Source organism: Eptatretus burgeri, chromosome 17 (assembly GCF_056783735.1).
Source record: "Eptatretus burgeri isolate ZD-2024b chromosome 17, Ebu_testis_v1, whole genome shotgun sequence".
In the NCBI taxonomy this organism is placed as follows: Eukaryota; Metazoa; Chordata; class Myxini; order Myxiniformes; family Myxinidae; genus Eptatretus; species Eptatretus burgeri.
Window position 1 is genome coordinate 54,437,903 of NC_140977.1, and position 26,946 is coordinate 54,464,848.

At 46.1% G+C, this 26,946-nt stretch overlaps 1 protein-coding gene across 6 annotated transcripts in view; it reads left to right on the forward strand.

Annotated features, from left to right (window-relative positions):
• Nucleotides 1–1,325: 1,325 nt before the first annotated feature.
• Nucleotides 1,326–26,946, forward strand: part of CRAMP1 (cramped chromatin regulator 1) — a 41,281-nt gene continuing 15,660 nt past the window's right edge. Inside the window, exons 1-13 of one of the 6 annotated variants that reach the window (XM_085862886.1) lie at nt 1,326–1,343; nt 7,660–7,913; nt 8,572–8,789; nt 9,909–10,062; nt 10,234–10,317; nt 11,920–11,968; nt 15,392–15,477; nt 15,675–15,798; nt 15,963–16,044; nt 16,544–16,786; nt 22,123–22,267; nt 23,599–23,706; nt 24,082–24,863. In XM_085862886.1, the coding sequence (XP_085719012.1) occupies nt 7,661–7,913; nt 8,572–8,789; nt 9,909–10,062; nt 10,234–10,317; nt 11,920–11,968; nt 15,392–15,477; nt 15,675–15,798; nt 15,963–16,044; nt 16,544–16,786; nt 22,123–22,267; nt 23,599–23,706; nt 24,082–24,863 (2,328 nt within the window). In that variant the 5' untranslated portion in view covers nt 1,326–1,343; nt 7,660. Of the gene's footprint in view, nt 1,344–3,989; nt 4,250–5,249; nt 5,745–7,659; nt 7,914–8,571; nt 8,790–9,908; nt 10,063–10,233; nt 10,318–11,919; nt 11,969–15,391; nt 15,478–15,674; nt 15,799–15,962; nt 16,045–16,543; nt 16,787–22,122; nt 22,268–23,598; nt 23,707–24,081; nt 24,864–26,946 lie in introns of those variants that run through there. The other 5 variants (XM_085862883.1, XM_085862882.1, XM_085862888.1 and 2 more) reach the window with 5 other exon arrangements.

Here is a 26,946-nt window from a genome sequence, read left to right on the forward strand (position 1 = left end):
TAAGGGGGGATCTGGGCTAATCCTATATTTAGTAACCCACTGGGGGCCCATTTCCGCAACAATATAACGATGATAAGAGTACGATGATATAACGATAGTTTTAGTTGCAAGTGACATTATTTCATATTTTTGCGATTTTAAGGAACTGCTGAGGTAAATGTGCACTCACGACACGTCGGTCCTTCAGCGTCGTTATTTCTGTAATAAATGTTTCGAAGAAGTCCCCTTACCTTGAGAAAGCTCCAAAGCGGACCAGCACGAGGAAGGCTTTTGATGGAAGGTTTTCTCATCGAGTGTCGGTATGATTCTCTCATGATAATTTCTGACGTGCTGTGATTTCAAATTTTAAGTCTACAAAATTAAGTTTAGGATAAGAATATTATTTATTTTATAACTTGTAACTTTCAAGAGTAAAAAAAACTGAGGAGAACAGGCGAACTGAGGAGAATTGAGGAGAACAGGCAAAAGAAAAAGAAGAAGAAGAAGAAGATTTAGAAGAAGAAGAAGAAGAAGAAGAATTAGAAGAAGAAAAAGAAGAAGAAAAAGAAGAAGAAGAAGAAGAAGAAGAAGAAGAAGAAGAAGAAGAAGAATTAGAAGAAGAAAAAGAAGAAGAAAAAGAAGAAGAAGAAGAAGAAGAAGAAGAAGAACAAGCGGTTCCTCAGCTCGTGTCAGAAAGATTCTTTCTGTGATAATTCTGACAATTGATTCACAATAATTTAAAATTTTAAGTGGACAAAATTAAGTTTATTAATTATATTGATATATTTTATAAGCAATATTGTAAGTTTATAACTTTTAGGATTAAAATATATATATATATATATATATATATATATATATGGAGAACGCGTGAGAGAAGTGAAAGAAGAAGAGGCCCAGGAGCGACCAGTATAAAAAAAAACAAGGACAAATGTATCCTGAGCCGCGTCCTTAAGGCAATAACAACGACTTCCGATATTTCGTCACGTGCCTTGATGGAGCCAATAGCGAGACCTGTCATGGAGGCTCGTCGTTCATTACGAGAAAATAGTGTGTTTACGAAATTACAATACATTAAATGGAATAATCTTTAAATAGTAACGAGAACTTTTCGAAACTTGAAAGCAAATGTCCAAATATATTTAAAAGTTCATGATAGACGCTCTCAAAAGGCACCGTTAATGCGAGGATGTGTACAGGTGTTTAATATTTAAGGAGATCCGGATCCTGTAAGTAAAAGAGCCGAGTCCTAAAGGTTTTGTCAGAAGAAGAAGAAGAAGAAGAAGAAGAAGAAGAAGAAGAAGAAGAAGAAGAAGAAGAAGAAGAAGAAGAAGAAGAAGAAGAAGAAGAACCCCGGATATAAAGTACGATCCCAGAAAGGATGTTTTTTTTTTGTTATCAGCTTTCTCCACCAATTAGAAGCAAGCTTCCATCAGTTACCATGGCATGTTGTATTGTACGAAAGTCATGATTCGTTCTTTGGTTTGACGTCAGTTTAAACTCATTTGCATACACGTCTTGGCCATGATGGCAGCCCAACGCTCTCCATCACGGGTTGGGTGAACACTTTCATTCTAAAAAGTTAATTGCGTTACTGTTCTGGATTGACAGGCCTTCTGAAAAATTAATCTCCTCCATTAAACAGTTAATGGGCAGGAAAAATGTCCTGCATTTTTCTTATTTCCAATTTGCTCACTCCTGGTACAGGGCTGTAATCCGCTTGAAATTTTACTTGCAAACATGACGTGTGTTTTCTGTGTGTTTAATTTTTTAACTTATTCATCTCCAGGGAGTGCCAAAGCAAAGGTCCGCCTCGGAGGGGGGAGGTGTCAAAGGAAGGGTCCACCTCGAGATTGATTGGGGGGTTGCCAAAGGAAGGGTCCGCCCCGGGTGCCAAATACTCGTTTTGCCCCTGGGGTTGAGTGGAGTATGGAAGGATGTTTGGTGGGAGACGCGAGTAATGGGAGAAACATGTATGTTGCACGTACAGTAAATGATAAGTGGGGAGGGGGGGTGTTGGCAAAATACCGCATTTGCGTACGTAATAAGTATATGTTTACAAGGTCAGGAAATAAAAATTATCGACTTAAAATTGCTTTTAATAAACAAATCTTGTCGTTAACTTCACCACTGCTTATTTTTCGATGTGCGGGTTGTAACGTCAATTTGGTTTACGTGAGAACGTTTAACAGGAGCTCAAGACACATTTTGACTGCAGAAATCGACAAGTCTGAAGACAACAATGGTTCACGAGCGGTACTTGATGATGTAGATTGTTTCAGAAGTCAAGGATGAGACAATGTGATAATGTTTGACCAAGTTATAAAAATGATCAACATGATGTGGTACGAGTGACAGGTTATTAGCTGCAAAATGTCGAAAACCTGGTTTCGTTCAACAACTTTCAAAATTTGACCTTTGCATAACCTTCAAAGGTCACAAAACAATGTTGTGGACATTAAAATAAAGAAACAGGATACGTGCTATAGCTTATTGGAGTTAGTTCGTCGAAGAAGGTCGAAAACCTGGTTCGATTCCCACAACTTTGAAAATTTGACCTTTGTGAACTTTAAAGGTCAAAGGTCAAGTATTATGACCTTTGGTGCAAAACTTCTTCTGGAACATTCCAGGAACAATATAACGTCATAAGGCTATATGGCATTTCACACTCCTCGGATTATCCATATTTTGATGAAATCAGCGTAAAAACAAACTTGAAGGGGGCGCCACGGGCAAGGTGTTCGAGATAGAGCAAAATGGTTTCAAGACTTTAGGTGGGGAATGACCTCAGGATTATGCATAAAAATATTGTCATCCTAGCTCTCAAAGTTTGGGCGGTCGTATGATTTTTACGTCAAAATTCGAAATTTTCTAAGTTCGTGACCTTGTGACCTTGACCTTGGGACGAAAATGAAAAATCGAGCTCCGTGGAGCTATGCAGGTGCCATTGGGCTAACCAAATACTGAAACCCCTGCCAGTTTCGACAAACCCCCTCGGAGAAGATGCAAATTGAAATTGGCTACCCCCTAAATACACAATTCGCAATTTTCTAAGTTTGTGACCTTGTGACCTTGACCTTGGGACGAAAATGAAAAATCGAGCTCCGTGGGGCTATGCAGGTGCCATTGGGTTAACGAAATACCAAAACCCCTGCCAGATTCGACAAACCCCCTCGGAGAAGATGTAAATTGAAATCGGCTACCCCCTAAAAACACATGTTTTTGGGGCGTGGCTCCGCCCATAATGGGCGCACCACGCCCATTCTCAGGAAAGCACAACTCGATCATGATATAAACCTCGCACCAAAATTTTATCAGGATTGGATCAAAACCCACGGAGCTATGATCGGGACAGACAGACAGACAGACAGACAGACATAACGAATATAGTGGTCACTTACTGACTCGTGAACCAATGAATGAAACGTTATCCTTTGGGTCATGAGAATTGGAAGCAATCAAGCAAATCATAATTATTAATAGGATTTTGTAAAGAACATTTTACACATCAGCGTACTGTACTATTTTCTCAAACAAAAGGATGTTTTAATTTTGTTCTCTCTCTCTCTCTTTCTCTTTCTCTTTCTCTTTCTCTTTCTCTTTCTCTTTCTCTTTCTCTTTCTCTTTCTCTTTCTCTTTCTCTTTCTCTTTCTCTCTTCAATTCTGTCATCATTACTTATTTGTATTTTTGCATCATTGCATGATATTCGTTTGAAACAATCCATATCAAATGACGGATGCTCCATTTGTTACAAACCACGGCGGAGTAATTAGCTGCAGTGATTTTGGTAATTTTCTTCAAATGAAATTATTGACTTAACCAAGACATCGTGGCAAGCACACTGTTGATGACGGAGTCAGCGCCCCGTGTCGTCATATCCGAACGACGTCTCCACTAATGGCAAGTGGAGCGCGGGAGGAAAAAAAATTTTCCCTAACAAATCGACCTCGCGTTTTCGTAACGGACTTCACGAGCCACCGTACTCGCCGGGCTGTCAATCGCCTTTCACCCGAGACCACGTGAACATACCGAGCCAATCAGGAGCGTCCGCGGGGTTCCGTCGCTCCCGTGCCGGCTCGGTGGGGCCTTCACGGGGCCTGATCGCTACCGCAGTGTCGTGCCGTCACCCGGACGGACATCTTCGATTCCTAATAATTGCTCCTTTTACCTCTGTACTCGACACCGATCGTCCAAATCACGTAGAGCCTTTCTTTAATTCCAACTGCACTCGCGTCCTTTCTCTTCCTCATCAGTCATCTTTCCGGTGAGGTAAGAGCTACGAACGGGGATTGGGAGCGTGAGAGTCGGGGATTGGGAGCAACGGGCATCGCGAATGACGGCGGGATTGGCACACCGATGGGGTTGCAGATATAATGGGGCTGCATCGGGGGGTTGTAAGGGGGAGACCGATGGAAGGATAGACGACCTCGGCCACAAATGAGGCGCAGGAAGCGGTAGTGATCGTGGTGCAGGTGTCATTGTGTGACTTGTTCTTCTGTACGAGACCCGGTGTGTGTGTGAGATCGCGGTAGTATGTCCAGGTAGTGACCGGCGAGAGACCCCCCCCCCCCCTCTGCCTGGTAAGTAAGGATTCCCTCCACGCCCCGTCGGTTCGACCGGTCTTCCACACCGTTTCCTTGGAGACCGCGCATGACGCAGCTCGAGGAGTGACAGGTCGGCGGACCGGCATCATCATCTTTGCTCGTCTGCAGCAGGATCTTGAAGGAGCACGTGTAGGTGATCGTGGAGGACAGGTGCGCAGTTTGTCCCAAAATGGGGGACACTGCAGGAAAGGAAGAGGAAAGGGACACGGTCTTCACTCTTCACGCTTCCCCGACAAGGGAGGACTTGCGTTGGGGACTTCGGGTGGACCTTTTGTTGATTCGTCTTGGGATACACGTCGTCCGTAAGGTCGTGCACCTTGCGATCTGCTCGCTCTTCGGCCGGTTACACCGGCGTTAGATTTTTAAAGCGGACATCCCCATCCCTAGGCAGACAATCCGGTGTCTATGTCTGAGGACCGTTCGCTCGCGGGATCGTTTTGAGAGTCGGGGGTACCGTTGACCGGACTTGAGGGTCGTTTCCACGTCGGACGTGTTCGCACGAGTTGCAGCGCGGACGATCGAGGGTCTCAACCCGTCGGAGTCGCGGACGACGCGTACGTACGCAGATGGACATTGCTGTAGGAATCGGCGGGGAGCGAGTGAGTGATGAGGCCGCGTCGGTGTCGATGGCGACGAGCCCCCTCCCCCGCCGCACAACCCTGTTCCCCACCCCTCCCGAGGATCCCACTGGGTCTCTGCACCTCGAGCCGGTTCGTCCCGCACGTGGTGAATCGGTCAGGCCCGGTGGGACCGCGTGTGCCCTCATGGCCGGGTGTACGCGGCCACCGAGGAGGTCAGACGATCATGTCGATGCGGAATTGATGACGTAGCTTCGCCCCGTATTCAAGTCGAGCTTCGGGGACTCCCGGCTCGGTTTCCGCACTCTCTCTCTCAGGTCTCAACGGCTTTCGGCCGCACTCAGGCCTTCTCCCCGCAAAGGAGGTCCAGTGTGTGAGGGTTCGGAGGGCCCGGTGAGCCGCTCCGAAGCTCCGCGACAGAGACGAGGGGAGGGACGGCGAGGCGCCCTGCCGGCCGATCTTTGTGCGCGTCCCCGAGCCGCGCACATGATGCTCCATTGATGGTCTCCCGCTTGGGACACTCATGGTCCGGAGACGCAAGGTCGCCCTGGCCGGGGATGAGGTCAAATCGGACAGGGATGGGTAAGTTGGCCCGAGACCGGGGGCCTTGAAATGTTCGTATACATTTTCTGCCTTTCTGAGCCTTCTCGCCGCGGACCTCCATTGCCTCTTTCTCCCTTCGCGCGTTCGTCCTTTCCACCGTGCTTTCTGGACACCCTTGACCCCCGATGTCGGCCCGCGTCTGTTACTTCGAGGTGAGCGAGGGAAACCTCGATGGTGTCGGGGGTGGAAAAGTGAGGACGATGGCGAAAACGGGATCCGGTCGGGATCTTCGAGAGGAACGGCGGCGGCCATGTTAGGGCGGCTTCTCTCTTGTGTGTGTGTGTGTGTGTGTCTTTCTTTCTTCGACTTCCCTTCCATCCGTGTCCCTCCACTCCGGTCCCATTCATGTCGAACGTTTGTCCGTCCCGGTGCGGACATGCCTTCCTGGCTTTTCACCCGTAATCCTCGCCAAGTCCCCGGCCGCGCTTCCCGCGAGTGCTGCGTTGCTAGCGGACGGGGATGATGTACAGAGAGAGAGAGAGAGAGGTACAGAGGTCGAGGCAGACTTGGATTTTGTACATCGACTCGTCCTGCCGTGTCCAACCTCGGCACGAAGCCGTTGTGTCCCTTCGAGGCGACTCGTCCGTTTGAGAAATAAACACCTCCCGAGTTGTTTTCACAAACCGTTCGAACTTCAGCCCCAAATGGGAAACTTTTTTTGTTTCTTTCTGGTTCGCTCTCCCCGAATGCTCTCCGAGGTCCCCGAGCACCCTTCTGCCTAGCTCCCGCACGCTCTCCTGTACCGTAGGTGAACCTCTACTGTGGTGTCGTGGGATGCATGCTTAACCACGTCATGATCATCGTCGTGGGACTTGATTCTGGAACTTTCCAGATGCGCTCTTTGCAGTCACCTCGAAACGTTGAGTAATTTACCGCTTGGAAGATGCTTGGGTGTTTTGATGAGAGGTTGTTATTTTGCCATTTGAAATTTTTTTTTAAACTTCAACTCGACAAACGTAGTACATACACAGAGTTAATGTAGGCTTGGTGTTGGCTTAACGGTTAAACTGGCTGGCTGAAGATCTTGTGGCCTTGAGTTCAAGCCCCTGTCCAACCGTTGAATTAACACCAGACAGGTTGATTCAGCCTGCCATCCTTCCAAGGTCGGCAAAATGAGTACCAGGGGCACTGCATCAGTGGCACAGCCACACCCCCAGAAAATGATGCAGCCAAGCAGCCACAGCCTGCATACATACATACATACAAGCAAGCAAACAAACAAAAATACAGATATAGTTAATGGTAGGGTTCAACACTGATAACCCACGGTCAACCCCGCTACCGCCGGTTCAACTCCAGTAATCCTGGGTTCAACCCTGGTTTAAACCTGTTAACCCGGTTTCAACTCCATCTGCCGGGGCTCAACTCTGATAACCCGTGTCAACCCCATCAGTCCAAGTTTAACTCTGACAACCTAGGTTCAACCCCGTCGTCCCAAGTTCAACCCTAGTAATCCTCAGTTAAACTCTGGCTTAAAGCGACTGTGCTGGATTTAACCCTCATGAACCAGATTTGACCCTCATTTTACCGTTAGCCTGGGTTTAACCCCACCACCCAGGGTTTGACGTCGTCAACCTGGTTTTAACAAGTTTCTTTCTTACCTGGTTTAACTTTGTCGTCATCTTAAACATGGGAAATGGGGTCCAACATGACCCAATGGGAAGATATTATTTGTATCATGAATCTTGTGTACACTTTGTTAAACAATATTACATGCTATGAAACTAAGCGAGATAGACGACTGTATTTGTCCAATTTCAGCAATATCGAACAAACCCCAAAAAATTCACATCTTGAGCTCCAACATGACCCCCATTTCCCCTAGTGCGAAGGTTAACAGCAGTTGAGTTTGTGGTATGAGTACAGTGGTAATTTGACCTCCTCTCTTGAGCAGAATGACAGTGCAAGCTGAAGATAGCATCGACCGAATGCCGAAGAAAACCTCAAAGAAAGTCCCGACGGATTCTTGCAATAGCAACGGAGAAGCGTTTGCGGCGGCTCTTCAGCCGGAGCCGATGCTCCCGGCCTCTCCTCCGAACCGGGCCGGACCGTTACCAGTCGACGCTCAACGCCTCCTGCGCTCGAGTGTTCGGCCACCTATTAAGAGGGCTCGGAGCGATTCGTCTTCGACTCCGGGGAAGGGCAGAGGTACGAGTCCCGATAGGATCTGGCCGTACATGTCCAGCACAGTAACTTTAGCAAAACTAACGTAACTATTATTATTATTATTTGCTCTTGAAATGTGAAGGCTCGTGAAAAGGAACAAAGGCATGCCTTAATCTCAGTCTTGTTTGGCAGTTGAGTTGCCACCTCACTTGAAAAGATGACGATTTCTATTTTTGTGGGGGAGGTGGGAGGAGCTTCTGATGATATGAACATGTTATCCATTTTGGCAGAACGGGGGATTTGTTTACTTATTTATCTATTTATAAAGGCGAGGGGTGGATTCCAGTGATGTTCTGTTATCTGCTTTATAGAATTGGTGTTATTCGTCTATTTGTTAATTTTTTTTAAAGGAGGCTTGCATACCCTTCTGAAACTTGTGTCTTGCCATTATGGCCGAGACAGCAAGTCTGGAAAGTAATGTGTGCAGCAGAAAGCTGTAGAACAAAGCCAGTTGCTGTGCAATTTAACCCAGGAGGTTTATTTTTATTTTTTATTATTTCTTTAAAAACGTATTCTGCACCTAACGATTCATTTGCACAGTCACTGTTGGCATGGTGGTGGGGAGTGCAACCGGAAACGCTGATCCGTAAGTGGTGTGCAACGTCCCAATTCGGATCAATTATGTCGCTTGTCGTGGCAGCTGAAGCAGTCGCCGGCAGCGTCGATGCGGCCGGGGTGACGTCTGGCTGCGGAACCAACACCAATGCTGGCGCAGCACGGAGGGAACAGGGCTCGGTGGGTACGCCAAGTGATTCGACGGAGGTGGAGAAGACAGAGGGTCCTCAGAAGAAAGTCCGCAGACAGTGGGAGTCGTGGAGCACCGAGGATAAGAATTCATTTTTTGAGGGACTAAATGAGGTTTGTTGTTTTGTTGCCATTCATTTGGTTTGCCTGTCAGAATGTTTTGTTTGTTTGTTTGTTTTTGTATTTTCATTTGCTCTCGAGTTATTTTTTTTACTTCCTTTCAGCTGCCAAGCTCACTAATTCCCTCCTGCTCTTCTGTCACCCTCCTTCCTCCTCACTTCTTCGAACCCCTTTATTTTCACTCCAGCTCTTTCTCCCTTCCCTCCCACAACTACCCCTCCTAATCCTGCCCCCTCTCAGGCAGTTCACCTGCTCCTCCCCACTCCGCTCCTTAACAGCTTGGCAGTCTCGTTTGCTCACTCTTTCCCGTCCTTGCTTCCTTCCTATTGATAGATTTTCTGCCATTTTGTTTCAATCTCTCTCCAATGAATTTATTAATTTATTTTTTTCCCCCAATGCTGACCCGATACCCGATACCTGGTACCCGGTACCAAAGTAACTTGAGACAATTTGGGCCGTGTCACAAATTTTTCACGTTTTATTATCATTTGTTTTCCACTATTTATTCTCCAAAATGCACGCATGAGTATTTAATTATTCTTTTTGGTATTTTGAATTGTTTTTGCCCACCTGTGCTTAAAAACATCTGCTCTAATGGTGGGAATCTTTATTTATTTTCCCCACACTTTGTAAAAAAAAACAGAACAGAGGCATATTGTAATCGGCTCCGTCTGTGTCTGTCTTTCTGTCCGTCCATCCGTCACGCTATCTCCTCATAAACGGTTGTTCAGAAATTCACCAAACTTGGTAGTAGTGATCACCACATGGCAAGAATGTGCAAGAGCAGTGTCATTTTGGTCCTCTCCTTGGAGTGAGGTCAACAGGTCAAATCCAGAAAAATGTAATTACGGGCACTTGTTGAACATTTTAACATGATACTATATGTGGGGGGAAAATTAACTCTAAATTTGATATTGCGTCGTTCCTGGTGGAACATTTTGCCATCTTTCAGCTCTGCTTTAGGTGGGAAGTGTGAGGATTTGCAATGTCGAGCCATCAACTTTGCTCGAGTTTATATAAACCCATTCTTAGGCTGCAGACCCTAAACTCGATTGTTTTGCTGGCATGTTCATGCTCCAATTCCATCTCCCTTTCCCATTTTCCACCCCGAAGCATGGCAAAGACTTTGAAGCAATCCAGAACTCGTTCGCACAGCGTTACCGCAAGAAAGGCAGGCCTGCCAACATGGTAAAGAATAAGGAACAAGTCCGGCATTTCTACTACAGGACGTGGCACAAGATCTGCAAGTACATCGACTTTGATAGCGGTAAATGTCGGTAATCATATCTCCTTCCCCCACTTCCCTCTCTTCTCATGGTGGTACATTATCAACCGCTTCACAGAAATCCCTTGACGGGGTTTTCTTTTTCTGATTGCTGCACAGCATTTGATGCACTTGAATTATCAACATCTCAACACCTACTTCCTTTTCTCTCAGTGTTCTCTCAGGATCTCAAGAAGTCTTCACAGGAGCTCTACGGACTTATTTGCTACGGGGAACTGCGTAAGAAGATCGGAGGATGTGAGTCATCCACTCGGCATCGCGTTCAGTCGAGATTCGATGCCATTCATTCTTTTTCATGTGCAAAGAAGAATTGATCGCCATTAAGTGGCAACGCTTCCTCTTTAATGCCGCCGCTATCTGGGGCTTTGATGTTTCACAGTAAACGTTAGCCTCGCGATTCTCTTGTTGCTGATTGGCCGTGACAAGCGTGATCGTAAAAATCCAATCCTGCCACAACACCACTGCAGACTTGCAAACGGCGGCAAATTTAAATCGAAGTAGATTTAATCCTAACTGCACTGGGGTGGGGTGTGTATATGGTGTAAATTAATTGGCCTGTAATTTATTCTGAGTGGTCATCTGTAACATTCTGTCTCAGACATGCTGAATAATTATAGAAAAACAATAAAATTATACAATTAACATATGAAACAAATAATTTCACCATTGCGTCCATTGCATGATGATCTCTGCATGTGCAAGTTTTCAAGTTCGTCGGACCATCGACGGCCGGACCCATTCAGGGAAAGCTCAAAATCGCCCAGTTCAGTCGAGGTTAAACTAGAACAGCACTCATCGACGTCCTGACGTCGACAAGCATGCCTCCGTGCACATTATTACATCATTATAATACTTGTACCAAGTTTGATTTTTATCCCTTCAGCTTTTCTCAAATATCACACCTTTACCTGCCTTCACCTGTGTGACTTCTTGACTCAATCATCTAATCGGTTTATGTATACATCATTATACGTGCTTGTACGAAGTTTAACTTGGATCCCTTCAGCCATTCTTAAGTTATCGAAGTAACGGAAACCTATCACGGACGGACAACCTGAAAACTCGATGCCTCCGGTGACTTTTTTTTTCGATTAAAAAAAAGAGGAATTTTAAAGATTTTAGGGTAAATCCAATATGGCTGCCAAACCGTGTGATCTACGTCATCAAAGGGAGGGAACTTTTTGTGACTCATGGATAGGTGATCATACCTGTAAAGTTTCACCTCGATCTGTTCAGCTGTTTTGAAGAACAAGTTTTTTAAAAATTAATTTAATATCATTTTTTTTAATAGGGATCGATGACGTCATCACCCTTTGTTGTTTTTTTTGTCGACCAATTTATCCCGAGATGACCCTCAAATTTTCATATTGATTTGGTAAAGCGTTCTATGTGTCAAATTTTGGTGGGTGTAGCACGTCACTGACGTCGTCGTAAACAACACTTATTCCCCATGTGGAGTACTTGACATGTGCCAAGTTTCAGTTTTTTTTCCCACAGTGTTTTCGGATATACAGAGGTCCAAATTTTTCCCTTTTTTTCCCCCCCCCCCCAACGTGGCTGCCACACCATGTGACCTATGACGTCATAATTATCATTAAAACATTGCACGTGAGTAGTCGCACATATGGTGGAAATTTCATGTCAATCGGCCAAGCAGTTGCAGAGAAAATGAACTTAAAAGGGATTCACGAACGGACAGCCGGATGGACAACCTGAAAACATAATGCCTTTGTCGGTGGAGGCATTTTTAAATATAAAAAGCTTTGTTTCTCCAAAGGAGATTACTGTATAGCTTTGCTCTTTGCCACTCACAGGATGTGATTTGTGTGTGCACTGCAGGCATGGATGATAAGAAAGCGAGCAAGCTGAACGAGCTGATCCAGATTGGGTGAGTGTTCCAAACTAGTTGTCCCTCATCAAAATGGGAAATCATTTTGCTGTTTAAACACAGCGGTGCTGATTTGGAACAGATTACTAGATTTCCGATTGCCTGCTTGAAAGAAGTGCAACATGCACATTCATTCATACATACATTCCTAATTGCACGATGTACAAACATGGTCGTCTCATTTTGATGAAATGATACTTTCAATCGATTATTTTTCTGTTTTGAAAATACTAGTCGTGCCGACTCGTCGCTTCGCTATTAGGGCTTAATCAAAAGACAGCAGCATGTTGTACTTCACAAACATATTGCATGTCTGTCTGTTGGTCTCAATGAGGATATAAAATGAAGTGAAACACGTGAAAAGGGGATTTTTTTTTATAAGACGTTGTTGTTTGTTTGTTTTCTCCTTCCAGGTACTTTTTATATTTTTATATTACTTCACGAAGTATTCCAATATATAATTTTGTATGCTGCTCCTGTGTCCTTCTGAAAGGTTCTTGCTTGGTTACCCTTGAATAATAGTTACCGTTGGAATCACTAAGTTAGCCTCCCAGTCCTGATCTTACTACTTCAACCCGGAATGAGGGGGCTTTTAAAACGGGCGTGTTTGTGATTAAACAGACTCAGATATTTGTTTTCAAGTGAATCTATTATTACCTTTTTAACGGTACCATTCCGATTATACTATGACAGCAGGAAGTCATTAGAATGAAGCGACACACACACACACACACACACACACACGCCTCTTTTATTAATAGATGTTATCTGGGACTCCTCCCACCCATCCCCCCAAAAAGCAAGTGATAAATCGATGGCCTCCATGTTAAGTGTACCACCGACATAGACATGCTTGCATGACCCACAATAATTCAAACGTATTGTTACATTTGTAGAGGGTGGGGGGAGGAGGGTAGATATTGCTTTAGAACGGGTAGAAATGTATATTGTATGGCCTGTGTACGAGTAGTTAGCCCATCTTAATGTGATTAACTAGGGAAATGTAGCTGCAGAATTGTCTGTTTAAATGTGCACCATATGGAGGGTGGTGCATTGTAATATATAGTGTCTTAGGTAAGGAATCGTACATATAAGCTCTTGTATCTGGGTGAGGGACCGAGGTGAGGCCGAAGCAATGTGAGAGGAGTTTTGAGAGGGGGTGGTATTGTCCAGGAGAGAGGGGGAAGAGCTTTGGTCACCTTCTGAGGTGTGGAGTTTTCTCACCCCAAGAAGGGTGGAGATTAGATCACCTGAGGGGTGGAGTTTCATCACCCCAAGAAGGGTGGAGCTTTGGAGCACCTCCTGAGGTGCCAAGTTTCGTCACCCCCCCCCCGCTCCCCCGAGATGGAGTTGTGGGACCTCTTGCAAGAGCCAGCAGGCTTTGATTTGTCCTGGAGTGCGCTAATGGAGAGAAGGAGATTGTGTGGAGAGTAAACCGTTGCTCTGTCCATGCTGCCTGCCCTCCTTCGTTCCTTTTCATGTGCCTGCCTTCTCCTGTTCCTGCTCTTGACGTTGCCCCTTTTGTTGTGCCTGCTTCATCGTCCCTGGTTCCTGCTCAGGTGGCTTTATCACCCTGACCGCATGTTGCGTTGCCTGCCTCATCATCTGCTCATCTCTCTAGCCGTGGACCTGCTCCTCATTGTCCACCAGCAGAGCTAAGGCCTCATCCGGGTTTTCTCTTTCCCCATCCCTGTCTGTGCTTGAATCCAGAGTATGGTGCCATAGGTTTCGTAGTCTCATTGTATCTTCTTCTTCTTTCGGCTGCTCCCGTTCGGGGTCGCCACAGCGGATCATCCGTATGATCTGCATAGTGATTTGGCACATGTTTTACGCCGGATGCCCTTCCTGACGCAACCCTGGTCGCCTCTTACGACACAGGAATATGGTACACCTATTTTAACCGGGGTATACACCGGCCCAGTGTACTGGTACTCATTTCGCCGACCTCGGAAGGATGACAGGCTGAGTCAACCCCCTGGTGTATTAATTCAGTGGGTCAACGGGGCTTGAACTCAGGACCTTTTGGATCCCAAGCCGCTGCCCTCACCACTGTGCCAACACCAGGCTTCGTAGTCTCATTGTATATCGTTATTTATTATCGATTCCATGTTCCCTCTTTCTTCTGCAGCTCAACCCAACGTCGTCTCCACCGTCTCAATCACCATCCCTTTATTTGCTCAGGAAATAAATCCGTTTGTTTTAAAAGTTAAGATCCCAAATGCGGATAAATATCCAGATAAGAGAGTTAGCAAAGAAGTGGCTTCACAATACAGGAACTGGGCCATACTGTTGACAAAATTTTGTTCTGGTGTGAAAGAATATGGTTCCGTTCCAGCAGAAAAATCCATTGCTACGGTAAGGCGTGTTCTTATGTGGCGGCTCAGTGATGGTCCACTGGCGCCGTGACATCATTGCCACAAGCACGTCTGCCGGTGCATGGCCGTGCACAGTATCTCTCAGAAATGGAACTTTTTGTCAAAATTTGTTCGACTTAGTGCATTGCCGAAAATCTTTTGTGCGCTTTTGGATAAAATATATTTCAATATCCCATGAAGTCAGCATTTGATTGCTGGGTTTAATTGCACTTTGTAGGACATTGGCATTGGGTAATGTCTTTGTCCTGCATGCTATTCCTGTACTTGCTCCTCTAAGAGCCTTGGATCGGTGTTTAAAGAAAAATAAGGATGTTGGTAAATTCTGGACAATTCAACACAGTCCAAGGGATTTACAACCAGAAGGAACAGTGCTCAGATGGGAACGCCCAAACAGACCAAAGACTTGGTCGATGTGCTGGTATTAGTAAGATAAACTTTTATGCCTTTTGGCTTCCGCGGCCTTCTCGGTTACAACTAGAACAGCACTTGGAAGAACGCATACCTCCGGAGGCCAGGCTGAATAGTACACGTTTTGTATCCCACTTATAGACCGGATCTGTATTCGGACTTGAACCAAAATATAATTGGCTTGTTCTTGTCACCTGTCCAACTCTTCGACAAAGTTTTGTCATCCGTCCGTAACTTTTTGAGATATCATACTATAATAAAGATTTTGACCCTGTCTTAATTGTGAAGAATCCCTTTTTAAAAATTATCAAATCTGGATCTTTACCATAAACTAATCACTTGGTATTTGTCATGCACCCAACTTGTCGACCAAGTTTCGTCCGAATCCGGCCATAACCTTTTGAGATATCCTGCTCACAGACAGACAGACAAACATACAGGGGTGAAAACCCAACCTCCGCCCACCTTCGGTGGTGGAGGTTTAAAAAAACGTTTTTTCCCCCCCACTGAGGCTGACCAACTAACCTTTACCTGATTTGGTTCTGCCTTATCTGATCTGAATTTACTTGGTTGGTGGATTTTCTATTTTGTATCATCTTGTGAGATTGGCAGCTAAAGTGTGCTTGCTTTCCTGCATTAGTGTCACAACGGTGCGTTACAAGGGGCGTAACCTGCGGATCAAGATGCCAACGTGTCGTTCCCTCAAGAAGATCTGTGATCCTTATGGTGCGTGTCTTTCCAATATCTCTTGGACAGCCCACCTCCCCCCACAGACCGTACTGCCTTTATGACTTGTAAGATCTTGTTACTCGGTCTTTGAGTGCCGTGACAAGAGATCTCAATGGATCCTTTTCTGTCGGGTTTTTTTTTTAAATGTCCTTTAATTCACGCTGTTGAGAAATTTTACTTTCCGTGTGTCTCAGGAGCAAGCGATGATGAAGATCAGAAGCCAGCAAAGCTTCCCCCCAAGGTGTGTCTGGAGTTGCTGCCAAAGACGAACAAGGCCTGGGCACATGTACAGAACACGGCCCACAATCCTCGCCTTAGGTAGGACCTTCACCACATTTGCCCGTCTTTGCCCAATATCCTTCGTCTTTATACTCGAGCATCTTTTCCATGTTTCTGCATCAGTTGTGAGCTAAATGGTGGCCACCTTTTCATCGTCTTGGTTTTGCCTTTGATCCCATTGCAATATGCTAACCCTTTGACAGAATGATTGTGGAGCTGCATCGGAAAGTGGCGAGCTTGATCGCGTTCCTGCAGGAGAAATGGAGCCCCAGATCAGCCAGACTTGTATCCTTTTTTCCCTTTTCAAGTCATGTAGTAAACTATTTCATCATTGGAAGTCGTACTTTTGAGCATCAGAAGTTCCATTTGTCTTCTTTCTTCTCCTCCGTTAAGTATTGTTCTTCTTTACATGTTCCGTAGTTTGGGGTTGGTGACTCGGAGGGCATGTAGAGTTGTACCAAGTCGTAAAATAATTTGGTTGGCCGGGAAAGACCTTCGATGGGAATTGGTTAGGGGAGGAATTTGAAATTGGTCAGGGTGCCGACGACAACTCGCCTACTTTTCATCATAACATTATTGACGTCTGCCATTGAATGATAGCAGACAGGTACCCAGCATAATGTCCGTCCGAGCGACGGAGCACTCACTGATACGAAGCGCCAATCCGACGGTTTATAGTCTGATCGGTAGTCAAACCCAGGCTAACCAGTTCAACGGCAAGTGTGCAACCTCTACACCTTCCCGATGTACTCCAGCAGTGCCGTACTTAATCCTACACAAATAGCGATCAAACCTCTCCGAAGGACTACAGAGGACATCCGAGGATGTTCGGCCTTCGGCACGAGATGTACAGTACTCAGAACTTCGGCTTTATCCTCCGAAAGAGGCGGTCGTGACCTTGTTGGCTGGTGTTGCACGTGTTGTACACACTAAGGCCTTGTGTACCGTGCACTGGCACCAGGAGGGACGCGCAAGGCATGCATCTCTCCGTGAGGGCATTCACGTCGCTAAAATGACGTCCTGCAAGGTAAAGGTGTTACCGTCTTTGTTTTGAGTTTTCTGGTGATGCTTATATCTTCTTCTTCTTTTTCTTTTTCTTATTCTTCTTCTGCTGCTTCTTTCTATGTGTGCATCGCTGCTGATGATGCTACTTGTACCTTGGCTTCGCTATGCTTTGACGGCTTTTGGCTTTTGTGTTGGGATTATGATTGTGAGAAGCAAATCATGGGTACGAATGCCGACCTTCATCTCATTTGATTCTGCCCTCACCTGCCTTTTCTGAGCTGACTTGCTTGTTCAGCAGGAAGGGGATCCAGGGAATGTGGGTGATTGGGGTGGGGGGGTGGGACAGGTGTTTTGGCAGTAATAAATTGTAAGGGGAACCAGCTCATTATTTAGCAAGATTGGGGGGTGGAAATGAAAATGATCTGTGATGAAATGTTTGTTTTTTGGGGGTTTTCTTGGTTGGGGGTGGGTGGTGGGGGGGGAGGTTCCGTTGTCATTCTTTTGCAATTCAGTATCGAGGTCTAATTTATTCCATTCGTTCCGACCCACCTCCCACACCATTGCTATACTGTTTGCACCCTTTATCTTCACTCGTTAATCCAACTCATCTCGTAACACTTCAAGTGGGGTGAAGGTCTTGGGGTTGAGGAGGTCAGCACATCAAATGCAACACCTGCGGTTCGTTTCTGTTCCATTTTCTCATATCTCGGGTTTAGTCTCACTGTGCTTTTGTGGATTGTTATGTTGGAAATCACAAGCCTCCTTCCTGGAAGGTATTCCATGCTGTTGTGGTGTGTAATAACCAGAAGACTCCTTCCTGGAGGTATTCCATGCTGTTGCCGTGTGGAACACTGAAAAGCCTCCTTCCTGTCAGGTCAGGCCAGACTAGATCTGTGACTTGCTACAGGTACCATGTAAACCTGCACAAACCTGCACAAACCTGTTCCAGAGTCGGATTGTCGGCGACTAAATCGTCTTCCCCACCAAGTTTCTTGGTGAGGAGGGTGTATGATATGGACACCCAGCAGGATTAAAAACAAAACCTGTCAGAGGGTGGAGGAGCTCCTTGTGAGCCAACGGCCATCCATATCTAGTGCCCAACTTTGTCTGTGGACGTCCTCTTGCAGTTGGGTTACTTTTTATTCGGAGGTTGGTGGCAGGATTTGCACTCTGACCACCGTAAAACCATTCATTCTGCAAAACATACCAAAAGCAAAAAGAAATCTGAAAACCCACTCCATGGGAGGACCTCCTGTGCAGCTGCCCTTCGCAGGGCAGCTCACTGGATGACGGAATTGGGGCAAAGCCTTCGGGACCCCCAATCTTTGATGATGGGAGGGAAACCACGGGGGTAACCTTCCTGGGTCAGATTGCGGTTGTGTGTGTCGGGGTGGTGCTGTGGTGTCATGCACCAGATGGTGGTCTCCTTGGGTTAACCTGAGGTGGTCCCTTCAGGTGGGTGCCTGGAATGTCTTATCCCAAAGAGGATGATCACCTGTCTCTGTTATCATCTGAGCTCAAGTGCTTGGATTTTGGTATTGCAGCACTCTCTGAGGTTCGGAGACAGATAGTGGCAAGATTATGGTGGGTGGTTACACCTGCTGTTGGTCTGGTTGCTCTGATGGTTACCATGCCCAGGGAGTTGCTGTCGCTGTGTCCCATAAGTTGGCTCCAATAATAATTGAGGTAACACCGGTCAACGAGCGTATTATGAGACGAAGGATTCGTCACTCCTTGGGTGTCATTTCCCTGGTCTCTGTATATGCTGCGACTGAGGCGAGTGATCTCACCGTGAAGTGAAGGACGCATTCTATGTCCCGCTCGAGTCTGTGGTTGATCAGTGCCCCAGGTGAGATACTCTTCTCGTCTTGGGAGATTTCAATGCATCAATTAGAATTGATAGGGATGGTTATGAGACAAGTGTTGGTCCCCGTGGGTCTGGAACTGTGAACCAGAATAGCACGAAGTTCCTTGACTTTGCAAGAAGTCGTGGACTTAGGGCGGCTGGTTCATGGTTTCAGCACCCACAGGTTCATCGCTGGACTTGGTATTCCAATACTGGCGGTATGGCAAAGGAGATTGACCATGTCCTCGTTTGATGGTCGCCAGAGGATGATCCAGAACTGCAGGTTCTACCGGAGTGCTCAGTTCTTCAATACTGACCACAGGCTTGTTGTAGCAACTCTGAAGTTGCAGCTTAAATCCAGGACAATGGTACCATCCCAGCTTAGGCTGGATGTTGGCAACCTCAAGGATGAGAGGGCAGCTGAGGAGTTTACAAACAGGCTGAGTGAAGACTTGGAGGGGGGGAGGGGGATCTGGGTGCTTTGGCAGATTCTCAAGAGTTGTGGAGTGCCTTCAAGACCACTGTCCTTGATGTTGCTGGTGGATATCTTGGAACTCACCGTGGGGCGAAGAACTGATAGTCTCTCAAGGGACGCTGGATACCATTGACCAAAGTCACAGAGCCAGGCTGAACAGCAGAGCTGAGCTGTTCAGGGAGCTGAGGCGTGAAACTGTATGTGCACTCTGTAGACAAGGAGGCCATTGTGTGAGGAATCTGTGAAGGGGTAGAGCATCACCTGTGGTCAAGTGATTCTCGTCCTGCTTACAGGGGAATTCGCACATTGTGTTCGTCCAAGCCCACCCCTCAGTATACTGCAGTTAGAGCAGAGGAGTCCGAAGTGAAGGCCCGCTGGGCCGGTTACTTTGAGCGGCTGTAACAGGCTGATCCACCAGCTGTTGAGTTTGATGTCAGGAGTGGTACAATCCTGATTGCTGACCCTCCAAACAACTGTGGTCCACCTTTCTTTGTGGAAACACACACTGCGGTGAACCGATTAAAATGGCGTAAAGCTCCTGGGACCTGTGGCATCCATGCTGAACTTCTCAAGGCTGGTGGGAATGCTGCACTCATGGCGTTGCCTGCGGTTCTGTGCTCTGTCTGGAACACAGGCATAATCCCAACTGACTGTAAGAGGGGCCTTGTTGTCACCCTCTCGAAAGGGAAGGGTGATCACCAAGACTGCAACGACTACCAAGGGGTGAGGCTGCTCTCAGTGCCGGGCAAGATCTTTGATCGGATCATTCCTGATAGGGTTCGCCACCATCTGCTTCAGCACCAGTATCGAAAGCAGTCAGGCTTCACACCAAAGAGGTCAACGATTGACCGTATCCTTGCTCTTCGGGTCATCACCGAACGCAGACGAGAGTTTGTGCAGGGGCTGATTGCAGCCGCTGTTGATCTCTGTAAAGCGTTCGATTGAGTGAATTGGGATGCCCTCTGGAGGATACTTGGTCTTCGTGGGGTGCCACCAAAACTGATCAATCTGATGTCTGAACTATACTCTGGTACTGAGAGTGCTGTGAGATGTGGTGATACCATCTCTGACTTATTTCCAGTTGTTACTGGAGTTTCTCAGCGGTGTGTACTGGCCCCTACACTTTTCAGCACTTGTATGGACTGGATTCTGGGTAGGATGTCAGAGGGATCAAGCTGCGGTACATCACTTGGGAATGTCAAGATCTCTGACCTTGATTTTGCAGAGACTCCAGATATCCTTTTGTGGGCCCTCGGGTTACTGAATGAGGAGTCGGAGCCGTCGGGATTACGGGTTTCCTGGATCAGAACTAACATCCAGGCTTTCAATGACATCATGGATGCTGCTATCCTGTCTGTACCTGTTTGTGGCGAGGATGTTGAAGTCACGGAGAGATTCACTTACCTTGGCAGTGATATTCATGTCTCTGCTGGCTGTGAGCCAGAGGTCAACAGACGTCTGGGTCAGCCTGGGGAGTCATGGATTCACTGGATCATGGGGTGTGGTGCTGCCGGTACCTGTGTGGGAGGATGAAAGTCTGAGTCACCATGTCCTTGGTGCTTCCATTCTTGCTCTTTGGATGTGAGACATGGACTCTGACCAGGGATCTGAGATGGATACTTAATTCCTTTGGTGCCAGGTCTCTTCTTGGAATCCTTGGCTTTCGCTGGTCGGACTTTGTGTCTAATGAGCGGTTGCTGAGAGAGACTCAAATGAGATTTGTTACTTGCATAGTCCGTGAGCGTCAACTGCTGCTGTATTGACATGTGGCTCGTTTTCCTGACGCTGATCCTGCTCACCAGATTCTCTCAGCATGGGAGGCTCGTGACTGCAGGAGGCCAATGGGCCGACCACGTGCCTCGTGGTTGCAGCAGATTGATCAACATCTCACAGAGATGGGGATGGGCCAGGCATCTACCTGGGGGACGGCCAGACGGAGGCCCTTGGAGTACCGGCGAAAAGTTGAAGCAGCGATGCGCTTGTTCCCATACGTGACCATGACCTGACCTTCCTGTGCGTTTTCCATGCTGTTGTGATGTGCAAGACTGACAAGCCTCCTTCCTGGGGGTACTGCATGCTGTTGGAGTGTGGAATACTGCCCAACCTCCTCCCTGTGGTATTCCATGCTGTTGCCTTGTGGAATACCCACAAGCCTCCTTCCTTTTCTTCCAGTCTGCTGTGGTGTGGAATTATATTTTTCCTCGACAAATGCGCACATATATTTTTTATATATATATATATATATATATATATATATATATATATATATATATATATATATATATATATATATATATATATATATATATATACACACACACCCTGAAAGTGCTGACCCAAACCACACCAGATAGAGGGGAGATTAGCTTCCTGTAATCCCTGGCCTCGACATCTGCACTCCCCTGTACAACATCCATAACTGTTTGTTATTTTTCGAGTTTGACCTGTTTCTTTCCTCCTAAAATACCCCATTTAGTGCAAGGAAAATGGCTATTTCTACTGCTTATTGATTTAATCCACTTGTGACATCTTAACACAAAAAACATCTTTGGAGCGGTTTCTCTGAAAGAGGGAACCAGATCCATCTCTTCGAACTTTCGATCTATTATGATGAGAAAAATCTCGATGGATTGCTTGAAAAGCACTCATAAAGGAGGTCACACATTGTCCTGAAAAACAGTTTCTTTGTTCATTGCATTGACACAGATGCTGTGCTTGCATGTTTGTTTTTGCTTAGAACGGTTGAACGAGTGAGGGCACATTTACATATACATCACCACCATTGTGACTCACCTGCCCCCACCCTCTTCCCCCTCCCAAAATCTCTGAGAAAGCATTCGGCCTTCCCAAACCCCCTTCCCCTCATGCAGACATAATATGTGGATGAGCTTTGTGCTGCTAAGAGAGCATGCATGCATCAGGAGCAGGAGTCGAATGACCTTCCCATTCTGAACTTGCTGTGTCAATGAGCCCCAGCAACTGGTGAAAGATTGTGCAACATTGGCCTTTACCCTTTCCCCACACACCCATTGTGCAGGACAACGGTGGTGTTGGAAGTCCTGTCAGTGTTGGGAAAGTCCCGAGACCACCCCGACCCCCTCCTGTTGCTGAGGGGCAGGTGGATTCGGTGAACCCTGATGGCGATGGTACCGTGTTATCTCCTCCTGAGGAGATTTGCAGTGGTGAGGACATGGATTTGCAGGTCCTCCCTCTCTTCCCTCTTCCCTCTTCTCTCCTCCTCACTCTTTCACTCTTTCACTCTTTCACTCTTTCACTCTTTCACTCTTTCACTCTTTCACTCTTTCACTCTCTCACTCTCTCACTCTCTCACTCTCTCACTCTCTCACTCTCTCACTCTCTCACTCTCTCACTCTCTCACTCTCTCACTCTCTCACTCTCTCACTCTCTCACTCTCTCACTCTCTCACTCTCTCTTTCGCTCTCACTCTTTCACTCTCACTCTTTCACTCTCACTCTTTCACTCTCACTCTTTCACTCTCACTCTTTCACTCTTTCTCTCTCACTCTTTCTCTCACTCTCACTCTTTCTCTCACTCTCACTCTTACTCTCACTCTCACTCTTTCTCTCACTCTCACTCTTTCTCTCACTCTCACTCTTACTCTCACTCTCACTCTTTCTCTCACTCTCACTCTTTCTCTCACTCTCACTCTTTCTCTCACTCTCACTCTTTCTCTCACTCTCACTCTTTCTCTCACTCTCACTCTTTCTCTCACTCTCACTCTTTCTCTCTCTCTCTCACTCTTTCTCTCTCTCTCTCACTCTTTCTCTCACTCTCTCACTCTTTCTCACTCTCTCACTCTTTCTCACTCTCTCACTCTTTCTCTCTCACTCTCTCTCTCTCTCTCTCTCTCTCTCTCTCTCTCTCTCTCTCTCTCTCTCTCTCTCTCTCTCTCTCTCTCTCTCTCTCTCTCTCTCTCTCTCTCTCTCTCTCTCTCTCTCTCTCTCTCTCTCTCTCTCTCTCACCCTGTCTCTCTCTCTCTCTCTACCTGTCTCTGTCTCTCTCGCTCTCTCACTCTCTCACTCGCTCTCACTCTTACTCTCTCACTCCTTTTAGTCTGTATTTTGTTTTTTTGAAAGAAAAAAAAATAATGGGGATATTGTAATCGGCTCCATCTATCTGTCCGTCACGCTATCTCCTCCTAAACAGTTGTGCCGAAATGCACCAAACTTGTTAGTTATCATCATCACATAGCAAGAAGGTGTGAGAGCAGTATCATTTTGGCCCCGCCCCCTTGCGGAGGGGTCAAAAACAAAAAAAAATGTAATTGTCAGCACATTTTAAACATTTTTCATGAAGCTTTGCATGTACAATCAACATTGGGGGACACATGAAACATGTTACGATTTTTTGGGGGGGGGGGATTTGACCCCCGACTCATACCCCCAGGGGGTGGGGGTGAGTCACGGGTCAAAACTGAAAAAAAATTCACTCAACATTCGATCTTGTCTCATTCCTGGTGGAACTTTTTGCCATCTCTCTAACTTTACTTTAGGTGGGAAGCGTGGGGATTTGCGACGGCTCGCCATCGACTTCGCTCAAGTTGTATGTGCTCCCAATTTGTGTCAGTCTGACAACCTGGATTGCACTGAGTCTTACTCTGGTGATATTTTGATTTATTTACTGTATTTTATTTCAATGTGTGCACGCCAAAGTGTCTTGCCAAACATTCCACTCGTTTGTTCTGAAATTGATTTCGTTTCGGCATTTTTTTAAATACGGGGAATCTGGAAAAGTTATCACAATTCTTTGCCATCTTATGTCTCTGTGCTGAGCTTTGTGCACTTGTGACTTCCATCCAGCCTTCAAAATATTTTTTCATAATATCCTCATTTCGCCAAAGAAGAACATTTCTCATTTGTCTTCTGTTTCACACATTCATATGGTCTTGCTATTTGCTGCCCTTGTATTGTTTGTGGTTTTGCATGTGACTTCTTGACTCTCTTGGTGGTTTGAATGTAAGTGTTTTTCTCCACAGATCCACTGAAGACCTCAACAAACTTCTGCCCGACACCTCCGTGGCCATCGGGGATTCCCTCGACCTCTGTGGACTCGCCTTTGCCTGTTCCTCCAAGATGGAACACGGATGACAACTCTGTGTCGGATGCAGTGATGCACAGCCTGCAGTCTGGTCGCAATGTATCCAATCCTGCAGATAGTGATGATTGCGAGGGGTTGACCAGTGAAGGAACAGTAACGTCTCCAGGTGAACAGTGCCCTAAAATCAAAGACTACAGTAATTGCGGTCCCACAACATCTTTGGAAGCTCAAGGGGAGACTTGGACTAATGAAGATGACACACAAAATGCAAGGGTGATTGCTGGGCTTGCAGAGTGTGGTGACAAACAGGAAGTGGTGGCCAAGAAGGTGTCGGGTGAAAGTGGAGTGGAGGTGAGTGAGGATGCTGGTGAGACTGGACGTGGCACAGGGTTCCCACCCAAGAAGTCCAAGGAAGAAGCGGCAATAGCATTTGCAAATCATTTGCGTGAAGAGGGCTGGGGGGCAGCCACGGGACCTCTCACCATTGCTGAAGTATACCTCATGCTTGGCAAACCATCCAAACTGCAGCTGGACTATGACTGGCCAGAGCTCGGAGGTCCGAGTATGACTCGGGTGAATGGACAATGTACAGAGACACTTTCTTCGACACCACTTTTGCCTTTAAATACCACTTGTACGGCAGAAGCTTGGGATCCAACCTTACGGACTGGGTTGAAGCAACTTCTTCAGCTGGCTATCCTGCAGGTTAACGCAGCCCCTGTAAGTACGCTTGCAGGTTTGGGGGTGACGTGTTGTCGTCGGTCTGTCGTGGAGCTGAGCTGAATTTAATTTTACCATTGCTCTCAAAGCACTTTATGAAAGACAAGGTCATTATTAATGGTAAACTAAGGTCCATTTTGTAAAACTGAGAAAAACTCAATGTAATTCATTAAAATTTTTACTTCACATCCTTGCATGAAAAGATAAATACACCATGAAGCAGTAAATGTCCATTCATCGATTTAATTTGCCAGTTATTTCTGTGGATGTATAGTACAGGCATTTCATGGAAAACCTTTGGTCAACCATGAACAAAGTGCAACAAAAATTATGTAGACTTTTTTTATCCTCCTGAATATGTCCTCCATCACATCAAGAAAGTCTTCAGGTGTCTGAAAAGGGGAAACCTGTGAAAATCACTGGAATATCCATCCATTCATTGGGACCATAGTCTGTGCAGAGCATTGGTGCTGCCTAAGCAGTCTCCTTGGCTATTGGGCACAATCCTGGACGGGTCGCCACTCCGACACAGGATACCAGCAAGGTGGCACTCATTTTCCCGACCTCGGAAGGATGACAGGCAGAGTCAACCCCACCTGGTATTAATTCAACGGCTGAGTGGGATTTGAACTCAGGATCCTAGGATCCCAAGCCCACCACCCTAACCATTAAGCCAACACCAGGCATAGTGGAATATGACCCCACCAAAAATGGCATTTTTCCACATTTCAACCTTCTTTAAACATGTTACAACCTATCTGAAGGTTTCAAGTGGACTGTCAGAGACTGATTTTCTCAAAGATATCTCAAAAAGTTGTGAACATGTTTGGATGAAATTTGTTGGGCAGGTTGGGTGTGTGACAAGGACGAACTGACTAGATTTTGTTGAAGATCTAGATCCGGATAGTGGAATTTTGTTCAGTGATTCTTCACCATTGAGAAATCGGCTAAAAAACAATTAAATGACACGATGTCTCAAAACTTTGTGAACGGATTCGGACAAAACTTGGTCGACACGTTAGGTGTGTGACAAGGAAGTATTGATTCACTTTTGGTGAAGATCCGGATCTGGATAAGAGAATTATTTAATTTTTAAAGTGATTCTTCACCATTGAGAGATGGGGCCAAAAACAGCATGCAGCACAATATCTCAAAAACGTATTGGGCCTGATATGTTCTCGTGGATCAGGCATTACCTGATGGAGGTATGCGCTCTACCGAGTGCCCTTCTTGTTGGCAAGCAGTTCGTGTTTGAAGGATTAAGAGGCCATGAATCTCAGCTGATTACTGGAATTTTTAATCCTACAATAATGAAATTAAAAGCAATACTGAGATACAAACTAGCCTGGTGTTGGCTTTGTGATTATAGTGGCTGGCTTGGGATCGGAGGGTCATGAGTTCGAGCCCCGTTTGCCACTGAATTAACACCAGGGGGTTGACTCAGCCTGTCATCCTTTTGACGTCGGCAAAATGAGTTCCAGTGTACTGGTCCCGGTGTATGCCCAGGTTAGAATAGGTGTACCATATTCCTGTGTTGTAAGAGGCGACCAGGGTTGGCATCAGGAAGGGCATCCGCCCATAAAAAAATTGCCACAACAAGGAACCATGATTGCGTGGAGCCCGCAAAAAGCTAACCCCTGCTCAGCAGGGAAAAATGGCTGCAAAAAGGCTGTTTTTTTTACTGAGATACAAACTGAGTGCATACTATTATTGGCACATCATCATAAAGCTCAACAAGTTTGGGACGATGCTTGGAAAATGTTATAAATGATGAAATAAAACACTGAAGACCATTTGCAATGACTGCAGATTGCCATTGCACAAACTAATTAAAAAAAAATTAAAATACATATAATGATTGTCAACTGGCAGGAGTAGTAATGGTAAATCATAATCCTGAGAGCTTCCAGAATACAACATGGAGTCTGCGGGGAACTTGACGGTGAACAGGAACATGTTATATTATGCAAGAGAAGCATCACTCTGCGCAGAAGATGGGAGGGAGGGAGCATTTTGCCATAATCTCCCCACCAATGGGTAAACTGTGCCAATGTACAAGATGCATTCATAAGCCAACAATGCC